This window comes from Typopeltis vanoorti, chromosome 14 (genome assembly GCF_054136105.1).
Source record: "Typopeltis vanoorti isolate ZY-2024b chromosome 14, IOZ_Tvanoo_1.0, whole genome shotgun sequence".
Classification (NCBI taxonomy): Eukaryota; Metazoa; Arthropoda; class Arachnida; order Uropygi; family Thelyphonidae; genus Typopeltis; species Typopeltis vanoorti.
Window position 1 is genome coordinate 34,050,055 of NC_143562.1, and position 11,740 is coordinate 34,061,794.

The window sequence follows — 11,740 nt, forward strand, 5'->3', positions numbered from 1 at the left end:
TTATGAAGGAAAGTGGTATTAAACCTGATATCAAAATTGGAGATGTTAATGTCAGCTCTTTGCTTTATGCGGATGATGTTATACTTCTAAATAAATCTGCTACAAGTCTGCAAGATTCTCTGACTAAATTGAATAGCTTGTAATAGATATGGTATGAAGGTCAGCAATAAAAAGACAAAGACAATGAAAATAGGCAAAATCATTGAAAATGTCAACTGTGTTGTGAATGGAGAACCTGTGGAACAAGTAAAACATTTCAGCTACTTAGGCACGATTGTTACTGAAGATGGTAAATTAAATATAGAAATAGACAACAGAATCAGCAAAGCTGGTATGGTGGGAAGTCAATTGAATAAATTCATATGGAATAAGAGAGAAATTAATCGGAACACTAAATTAGCTGTATACAAGACAGTTTTCAAACCAGTTTTAACTTATGGATCTGAGAGCTGGGTCAGAAGTAAAACACTTGACCAAAGACTAGAGACCGCAGATATGAGAGTCCTGAGAAAGATTAGAGGCGTGAACAGATGGCATCAATGGCAATATCATATTAAAAATGAGGATATTAGGAAAGAACTTGACATTGTCAGCATCCAGGAATGCGTTAGCAGAGCTAATCTCAGGTGGTATGGTCACTTAAATAGAATGGGAGAGGAAAGATTTGCAAAACAAGTGTTCTCTGCTAGGTTGGTAGGAAAACGAACCAGGGGAAGACCAAGATATAGGTGGATTGATACGGTACAAAGTGCCTTAGACAATAGAAATATAAGATCTGATAATGTTGGAGTCTTGACAAGTAACAGACTGATTTGGAGGAAAATTGTAGATAGGAAGTTAGTAATGATGTAATTTTTTCATGTAGTACTTTCATATCCTGTACACCCCTTGAGGGTACATGGTAGGAATTTGATGATGATGATGTATAATAAATTTTATGTTTCTCATAGAAGATAAACCTAAATTTGAAAAAATTCTTTAGAGCTCCAATTTAATTAAGCAAACTTTTTTGAAAACTTATGAATATTTGCAGTATTAATTGTCTTCTCACCAGTAGCTGAATTATGAATCTGGAGAGGGATCCTTCTAGTTTAGAATATGTTTATGCCATCTCTTTAATTGCATCTTTTTCCCCATGCCCGTCCAATTGTCTTTTATATTTTAATTCTATTAAATGCTAACTAAAAATTAACTGTATGATTAGCAGTGATCTTTAGAAGGATATCATTTCTCTCTAATTAGATGATCATGTTTTAATCAGTTTTTGCACATACAAATGAAAAAAGGACAAATGTTTAAAAATATTTTCATTACAGGGATGCTTCAATGATGGCCATGCGGCGTAAAATTGCAGGACTTACTCCAGAAGAAATAAGAAACCTTGCAAAAGAAGAATTAGAGTTGCCTGTTAGTCCTGATGATTTTAAGGAAGCTATTAAGAAAATAAACAAATCTGTAAGCAAAAAAGATCTAGAACGGTATGAAGAGTGGATGACTGAATTTGGTTCCACATAGTAATAATTTTGTTTTCATTTGTGGGACCAAATTTCTCTGAATCTCAAATAACGTCAATGTGGCTATTCCTTCACATACCAAGCCAAGAGTTGGTGAAACCACATAGAAATATACTAATGTGCTAATCAAAAAACTTATTTAATGATAATTTTGAAAAACATGGAAGTATTTTGTACAAGACTTGTATATAAATATGTTGTTCACACATTTATTTAATTATGTAGTTAAATTTTGCATCTTGCAGTATAATGAACAGTTTTCAGAATAACACAAATAACATGGGAAATAAAAATATTTTTTGTAATGTGTAGCTTGGATTGTCTTCTTTCACAGGGAGTTCATTCTAAACTCAGCTTCATTCTTAGCAACAAAATCAAATGCAATTAAGTATAATACTCAGAAAGATATATATATACTTGAACTTCATGATCATAAGTGCCTCTCTGAGAAGTGGCTCAGTCTCACTCCTGAGCCAAAAATGATCCCATTCAATGAGAACCTGCTTGTCGAGAAAATTATAGCAAAGATATCACTTAGATACCCCATCAGACACCCCATAGAAGAAATGGATACTCACCCAATGATCCTGACACATCAGATGATGTATTTAGCATTTCTTCAGAGGAAGAGATGTATATTGACCATCCATACTTTCCTAAATCAATTCCACCATTCAAGATCCACAGTCAACCTCTTAGCTTACCTCACCCACCACTAGACATGTGCCTTGCAAAGATTCAGCAAAACTTATTCTTTTGCTCTTAACATTTCTGGAGCTTTTGATCATGTCTGGCATCAAGGCCTACTAAGCAAATTGCTATCCTTTGGTCTCATTGCCTCTGTAATTAGGGTATCCTGGTTTTTCTTTCGCTAATCATTCTCTGCAAGTCATGGTAGATGGTTCCTTCTCTTCGAGCTTCACCACTAATCCTATTCACAATTTTGCAGATAATACTCTCCCACTCATTTGACAAACCATCTGGTACTCTGACAAGATTATCTACAACAAGTGCTTTAAATTGATCTACATACCATCCTTCAATGGAGGCAAGGACAGTCTGGTCACAATCTTGCCTTTTCTCTTGAAAAAGAGATCTCAGCTCACCTCCCCCTTATCCTCAGTAATATACAAATTATCAGAGAAGATCAGATCGCTCTGCCTCTACTAACATTTACCTCTCGTGGTATAAACATATTGCATCAATAGTTTTCTCAGCATCCAGAAAACTAGGCAGGCATTATCTTTCGTTCGAGATTCTATTTTACACCCAACCAACTCTTAACTATACAAATCCACTCGTGCTTAGAATACTACCCGCATTTGGAATAATGCACCTAAAAATTCTTGATGCTGTCCAGAGGAGACCAATTTGACTCATAGATTATCCTCTCCTACAGATTTTTAAGTTGAAAGTTTTTTTTCACTGTTATACTATAAATTAAACATGCCAAGAAATTATATTCTTGGTTTAATTCTTTATCCATGCGTAAGCAGCTAAACTTTTCTACTAATGGACTAGAGCTGTACAATCAGATTTATTAAGGAGGAACTAAAAAAGAGCTCTATTACTGTCTCACCAGCAACAGTAGATGTTGATGACCTCCATTATAAGATGATAAAACATCTTCTATGGATTTCCTTCTCTTACTATACAACAGACTACTTATAGCAGAAGAGTTTCCAGATTCTTGGCATAAATCATCATTGCTATCCCAAAACCAGGAAAGAATCCAACACAAGCAAACAGTTGCCACCCTATTGCTCTTACCAGCTGTCTTTGTAATATGTTGGATAAAATGGTTAATGCTAGACTTCTCTAGTATTTAGAAAGCAATGATATTCTCTCCAATACACAGTGCGGCTTTCATAGATATCATTCAATTGTATTCTGTTTAGAAACGTGTATTAGAGATATATTCCTGGAACAAAAATGTCTGGTTTCAGTCTTCTTTAACATTGAAAAACCTACGACACAGCCTGGAGATATGGCATTTTAAAAGTCCTCTTTAATCTTGGTCTGAGGGAACACCTTCCCTTCCTGTTTTTATTAAAAACTTTCTGTCAAAAGCCAAAGTCCTCCCATGACTTTCTTTAGCTAGTTTTACACAGTATTTAGCTTTCTTACATTTGTCTCTGTATTCGCTAAGAGCACAAGCTGACTTATTTGCCAGGAACTTTTGATATACTTTCTTCTTTTCCTTCACTGCCTCTTGAACTTCCTGTGTCCACCATGGAGTTCTAATTTTTCTATCCTTGCAGACAACTTCACCACATGCCTCTCTAGCTGAATCAATCAGGGTTTTCTTCAATGGTTCCTGTTCTCAAACTCTTTCATTACAGTTCACATCTGAAAGCTGTTCAACTTTTATTCGCTTTAAAACTTTCTTACATGTTATTCTTTTCAATATGAAATTCAATTTTATCCTGAATTTTTATCACAAATTTTTTCATCTGGTCTGGTTCAAAGATCGGAATAATATTCCCCAGTTATTGTTTTATCTTTTTCAAGATAATTAATAAACAAAATGCCTTTAGCATTTTGTTTATTAATTATCTTAAAACACCCCAAAACACCAATGCCATGACCTTTCTTGCTGATGGAACTGATTTTGTCTTCTTTGGCACTGAACAACCGGTTTCTGTCCACTGTTTTGACTGCTGTTTGGATTCTGGTGTGTAATGGTGAATCCAAGCAGGGGCGGCTCGTGCATAGACACTGCAGTACCCCCAATCAAATTTTCTCGATGTAAAAAAAAAAAAAAATCAGCTAGTGCATTTTATTCCTGTATAGGGAGTAGGTGAGGCCGTTTTAACCCTATTTAACTTTTGGAAATTGAGTTGGCAGTTCAATCTCCACTGGTACCTAATCAGAGATAGCTGGCTCAAGGCTATCACTAATTAAACGGCATGCAGTGAAGAGAGACGGCTCAACAGTTGCCGTTATCTCACGGTCCCTAACTCTACACTATATTTAATTTCTGAAATAATGTGGGTTCTACTGTTGATTTTCTTGAGTTTCCGGGAGGAAAAAAACCCGCTTGCCTGTGACAGAGATCAACTAACTCGTGAACTAGTCGAAAAAAAGGCCTAGAAAAATTTCCTCTAGTCGCCGACTAGACTAGAAAGCAAGTCTTCTTTCGTGCTGTGGAGTGCAAATGCCATATCCACTGAGCTAAACACAGGCTCCGATATATATAAATATATTTATTAATTTATTTATATTTGCTTGTAATATTTAATTTTATCATCAACAATCCTATACAATTCTCTTATTTTGTATAAAAAATAAAAATCCATCTTGTAGCACTTGGGAGGGCAAAGGACGCTAGCAGCACTGTGTTTACCAGTGTCATACTGCTACACTCGCAAACATATGCATATCATAGTGAGATGCGAGCTATTAGTGTAATGCGGCACTGTCCGTTGCGCAGTTCCAGTGTTGTTTATATGCAGTTTGTGCCAGTAGTAGAGTGTTGGTAGTGCTTATCGTGTTTACTCCATCTCTTTAAATACTTGGACATTACAATTAAAGGAATGGATTTTATTTTTAAGTAATTTTGAATTATACCGAATTGTATAATTTTATCGATAATAAACAATATTTTTTCATGTTTAATTTTTTTTTTTTTAATTTTTACAATGATTTTGATATTTTATCCAAACACACATACACTACTTACAGTGTGTATGTATATTTTGAAAGTTGCTGCACCCTCCACGATTTCAAGCCACGAGCCGCCACTGAATCCATAGGAATAAATTGACATACAAAATCAGTTTTATTCTTGTTGAAATGCTCTAAGCACTGTCCAGAAATTTTCATGTGAGTGCATTTTTGATCTTCTGTGAGCAAGCATGGCACCCATGCTTGCGCAAAGTTTTTTCATTTGCAATTATTCATGCAAAATATATCCTACACGTTCTTTTGAAATGCCTATAGTCTCAGCAATTTCCAGCACTTTGACTCGCCGGTCATCCAATAACATATCGTGCACTTGATCAATGATTTATGGCGTTATGACACTTTTTGGGTGTACTTCACGTGGATCATCTTCAAGGCTGGTATGGCCACAAACTTGGCAGCCCATTTCTTAATTGTTGAAAACAAAGGAGAAGAGTGCCCATAAACTTTTATGAACTTTGAATAAATTTCTTTTGCTGTTAAAAATTCTTTTACAAAGAATTTTATAACTGCACGATACTCAATTTTATCCATTTCAAGGGATAGACAACACTTTTGCTTCAGACAGCTGTATAAAACAAACTATTTGATAGAATGACTTGCAATTTCACATGGATGCTTATGACAGATGTACCAACTTAGAAAATAAAAATCTTGCTGATAGTGTTGCCATCTATGGTCGAGACTGAGAACTTTTCAGACCACTCTCATATGAATGAACGGGTGGCATCATTCTTGCAAGGATGAAATCATTAATTCAACAATCCCATCTTAGTTGCAAATTAAACATCTTAGAGGTTAATATAGTATGTAATTTCATAACATTTTGAATTATTTTGCCTGGTTTTGTTATTTGAAATGGTTGATTAAACTAAAATTGGCAAGACTTTTCAAATTTTAGTAAAGATTTCAAGTATTGGATTTCACCAAAATCTATCCAGTCAGACCAGAGTTTTATGCATGCAGGTAGAAATAACTATAACATTCCTTAGTTTTATTAATATTTAAAAAATGCATATCAACTTAAGATGGATGTTTATTCATTTAGGATGCCTCAAAAATTAAGAACATCTCTGTTTTCAAGATCATGAAAATTTAATCTAAATACACTTTGGTATAAAATTCTAAAAATGGTGAGGACAGGGGAAGGCGAGGAATAGAAGATTTGTATAGGTGATACTCTGTGATAGGTTAGAAAGTTAACAGTATTTCTACATTGCAGATTTCTTTTGCACTGTTATTTTTCTTTAATATGTTTATATTTAACTGTGTACAATTCGATAAATTTTATACTGCACTGGGGATGGTAAAGCCTAGCTCTATAGAGCAGTTAGATTGGTGATGATTAAATCTAATGTAGGAGGGGGACTGATCATAAATCAGTAACTGAATCAGGTTCCATTAACAAGAAGCTGAAATAGGAAAATATTTATGTAACCAGTTGGGGGGGGGGGAGGAGACTGAGGGTTACTTCAGAACCAGCACCTCATACCATAATCAATAAAGGGAATAAATTCCACCATACTATTTCCCATATGATGAGGAGTTTGTGCTCTACTTTTCCCCTTCATTTTGTTCTGCAAAATGGAGATTTATAGTTCTCTGCATCAGTTTCATTTTTTCATAAGAGAAATTTGCCGTATTTTTTGGACGATAAGATGCACCCCAAATTTATGAGACAATTTTTAGAAAAAATATATTATATAAAAATATTCACAAGCCTTATATTTCATTTATTATTACCATAACTTGTACCAGCAGCATTCAGTTCACCTTCACTCCTCTCGTTACTGTCACTTTTCGTATTATTGTCTGAACTATTATTATCACTTTCTTCAAAAACTAAATTGTCTTCAGTTCCATCCATCGCGTTACTTATGCCGCATTTTTTAAAAGACTTAATAATCGTCTCGTCTGTTCAAAACCACATACACTTGCCCACTAACTACTATTGATGGCAGTAGTTTTCATATGTAAATCGGGGATTCCTGCACATGCAGCAAGACATTTGTTTGGCTCGCATCTAAAACATGGAAATCCGATACTTACCCGATATCACCTACCTTTGGACCATAAAATGCACTCCAATTCTAAGTCGCTTTCTCTATGTAAAATGGTGTCTTATAATCCGAAAAATATGGTAATACTTTATATTGTTTTAAAATTTCATGAATTACCAAAAATTGGAATAATGCTATATATTGCAAAATATTAATGAACTTAAGACAAATTTTTTTTTTTTTTTTGTGAATGCATGTGTTTGTGTGTCCAAATAAGAGCATGTGCAAATTAATCTTCCTCTCTCATACAAAGTGATATGACACAGCACTTTTTAAATCATAATTTTGATTTCCTCAGGTATCAAATTGAGAACAAAATTTTGGAAAAGTATGATATAGAGAAACTTAGATTTTTCCATAATTGAAGAAAGAACATGTCAAATAGATGTTTTAAAGTATCGCAAAACATTGGCAATGTATAAAACTAAAAGAATAATGAGAAATCAAAATCCATTATTTCAGTCAGTTGTTTTTGGAATTTATCATTATGCTCTTAATTTTTATCCTTGATGATATTTTATGATACTCAAAATATCTGTAAACTAGTCTACTTATTAAATATTCTATCCTTTCGCTGTAGTTGTACATTCCTTCTTTCGTCCCATTTCTTCTTTTTTTTTTTTTTTTTTTTTTTTTTTTTTTTTTTTACCAACAGAAGAGTCACCATCATCATCATCAAATTCCTGCCATGTACCCTCAAGGGGTGTACAGAATATGATAGTACTACATGAAAAAAATTTACATCATTATTAATTTCCTATCTACAATTTTCCTCCAAATCAGTCTGTTACTTGTCAACACTCCAATATTATCAGCTCTTATATTTCTATCGTCTAAAGCACTTTGTACCGTATCAATCCACCTATATCTTGGTCTTCCTCTCAGTCGTTTTCCTGCCAACCTGGCAGAGAACACTTGTTTTGCTAATCTTTCCTCACCCATTCTGTTTAAGTGACCATACCACCTGAGATTAGCTCTGCTAACGCATTCCTGGATGCTGACAATGTCAAGTTCTTTCCTAATATCCTCGTTTTTAATATGATACTGCCATTGATGCCACCTGTTCACGCCTATAATCTTTCTCAGGACTCATATGTGAAGTCTCTAGTCTTTGGTCAAGTGTTTTACTTCTGACCCAGCTCTGAGATCCATAAGTTAAAACTGGTTTGAACACTGTCTTGTATACAGCTAATTTAGTGTTGCGACTAATTTCTCTCCTATTCCATATGAATTTATTCAGTTGACTTCCCACCATACCAGCTTAGCTGATTCTGTTGTCTATTTCTATATTTAATTTACCATCTTCAGTAAAAATCGTGCCTAAATAGCTGAAATGTTTTACTTGTTCCACAGGTTCTCCATTCACAACACAGTTGACATTTTCAATGATTCTGCCTATTTTCATTGTCTTTGTCTTTTTATTGCTGACCTTCATACCATATCTATTACAAGAGCTATTCAATTTAGTCAGAGAATCTTGCAGACTTGTAGCGGATTTATTTAGAAGTATAACATCATCCGCATAGAGCAAAGAGCTGACATTAACATCTCCAATTTTGATATCATGTTTAATACCACTTTCCTTCATAATGCGATCCATATAGATAATGAATAACAGAGGGGATAATGTACATCCTTGTCTCACACCAGATTTAACATTAAACCATCTTCCTGTACTTCCTTCAATTCTAACTGCTGACTTACAACTCAAATAAAGACTAAGTATTGCTTGATATAATGTCCCATTGACACCATATACCTGCAGCGTATTGAATAGCTTCTCTCTTGGCACCTTGTCATATGCCTTTTCCAGATCGAGAAAACTTAAATACAGATCTTTGTTATATTCCCATGCTTTCTCGACTATTTGTCGTAAAGTGAAGATCTGATCCTGACAGCCTCTATTTGGCCTGTATCCAGCTTGTTCTTCACCAAGCTTTTCTTCCACAATTCTTCTCAACCATTTCTCAAGTATACTTGCATAGATCTTGCCAGGAACACTCAGTAGGGAAATACCTCTGTAATTCTCACATGCAGTTTTATTTCCCTTTTTATATATGGGTACTATGAGAGCTCTAATCCAATCATCGGGAATTCGTCCCTCTGTCCAGGCTTTCTGAACTATGCAGTGCAGCCACTGTAAGACTTATACCACCATACTTCAGCCTGGTCGAATATCACCTACTCCTGCTGCCTTTCCACATTTCAAGCCTTTGATGGCTTTTTCTACTTCAAGTATGGATATGTATTCCTGACTGCATGCCTGGTCAGTGTTTTTTACCACTGTGCTGTCATCACTGCTTGTTTCATTTAGCAGTTTTTCAAAGTAATTACTCCATACTTCAAGGATATCTTTTTCTCCCGTTTTCATGTCACCTTTATCATCTCTAATTCCTTTTATAGCACTCTTTCCTCCATTCTTAAGCTTCTTCAACAACCTCCAGAATATTTTGCCACCTTCTTGATATTTATTTTCTATATTCTTGCCAAAGTCCTCCCACGACTTTTGTTTAGCTAGTTTTACACAGTGTTTAGCATTCTTGCATTTGTCTCTATATTCTCTAAGAGCACAAGCTGACTTATTTGACAGGAACTTTTGGTATGCTTTCTTCTTTTCCTTCACTGCCTCCTCTTTAACCTCCTGTGTCCACCAGGGAGTTCTGATTTTTTTATCCTTACAAACAACCTCACCACATGCCTCTCTGGCAGAATCAATCAATGTTTTCTTCAGAGTTTGCCAATGAATCTCTAAGGTTTGATTCCTGTTCTCAAACTCTTTCATTTTTCCTTCAATAATCTTTGTGTATTTTAGTCTACAGCTCACATCTGAGAGCTGCTCAACTTTTATTCGCTTAAAAACTTTCTTACATGTTATTCTTTTCGATATGAAATTCAATTTTATCCTGCTCAAGACTAAATAGTGATCACTTCCAATTTCAAATCCTCTGTACACTCTGGTGTCCTGCACCAGTGAGAAAACATCACTATCAACAATAACATAGTCAATGAGACTTTTCTTATTCCTAGCCTCTTCTCTCCATGTGAATTTGTGCACATTTTTATGTTGGAACATGGTGTTAGTAATAACCAGTCCATGTCCTGAGCAGAAATCCAACAGATATTTGCCATTATTATTAGCTTTGCTCTTTTCTCCAAATTTTCCCAAAATATTTTTGTATGTCTCACAATCATTTCCTACTCTGCTATTTAGATCCCCAACAAGGACCAACTTTTCATTTTTCATTGTGTCAGTTGCTTTTTCTAAAGCATCAAAAAATTCCTCCACTTTTACCTTAGTAGAACCTTCTGTGGGACCATAGGCACAAATAAGTCTCATTGTCCAGTTCCCCCTTCTCATATTTGCCCACATTACTCTACTTGAGACTGACTGCCATTCAAGAAGATTAGCCTCGTATTTTGTGTTGAATACTATGGCTACTCCTTCTTTTCCTTGATTGTCATTGCCTGAATATAACATTTTGTATTTATTGCTCAGAAAGATCTCACCAGTTTTGGTCTTTTTTGTTTCAGTCACCCCTATTATGTCGATCTGGTACTTATGTAATTCCTCAGCTAGCTCCATTTCTTTGCCATTCAGGCTTCTTACGTTGATAGTACCGATCTTTAACTCTGGTGATGTTGAGTTGGGGTTTATTTTCAGATTTGTTCCAGTAGCTGACTTTTCGCTGTTCGCCCTGGTTCCCTGGCGAAAACAACGGGGGCCTTGTTTAACCGGGCGACGCCCCAGCCGGCATGAAATTTTGTCATGTTGTACCATCATTCTATATTTTGGTTTAACCAATAAGAATACAATTTGGTCGGCTAAATCCCAAATTGCCAGCCCATCCTCGGATTTTGATTCCAACAGAAGAGTTGGAATCAAAAAAAGATGGAAAGAATACTGTGAGGAACTGTACAGCAGAGTGGATAAAGAAATGTGGAGCCCTCTCACCAGGAAAATTTTGATTTGGAACCTCCTCCACTCAGGCATGAAGTTGAGAGAGCAGTTAAGGCAGCTTAACAGCAATAAGGCCACAGGTGCAGACAAAATCCCAGCAGTTTTAATTAAGGCCACAGGAGATGGAGGGATAAGAGTGTTTCATAGATTCGTTACAAGGATATGGGAGACAGGATCATGGCCTAGAGACTGGAAGAAGTCTGTTTTCATACCACTACATAAGAAAGGTGATATGAAGGCATGCAAGAACTATTAGTTTAACATCTCATGCAAACAAAATTTTATTGAAGATCATGCTAAATAGGATTGAGGCCAAAGTTGAGGCAGAGATGCCCGAGGAACTAGCAGGATTTAGGAAAGGTAAGGACACCAGAGATCAGATCCTTTGCTTTAGACAGATCATTGAAAAATATAAAGAATTCAGACACCCTCTGGTAATGTTTCTTAGACTACTCTAAAGCTTTTGACTGTGTTAAGCATGTGAAACTGTGGGAAGTAATGAAAAGAATGGGTTTTCCTCAACA

At 35.4% G+C, this 11,740-nt stretch overlaps 1 protein-coding gene across 1 annotated transcript in view; it reads left to right on the forward strand.

Annotated features, from left to right (window-relative positions):
• Kat60 (katanin p60) overlaps positions 1 to 1,819 on the forward strand; it is a 165,791-nt gene extending 163,972 nt beyond the window's left edge. The window contains exon 10 of the mRNA XM_090403440.1: positions 1,317 to 1,819. Within this exon, the coding sequence (XP_090259566.1) occupies positions 1,317 to 1,515 (199 nt within the window). The 3' untranslated portion in view covers positions 1,516 to 1,819. The remainder of the gene's footprint in view (positions 1 to 1,316) is intronic.
• The last annotated feature ends 9,921 nt before the right edge of the window (positions 1,820 to 11,740 follow it).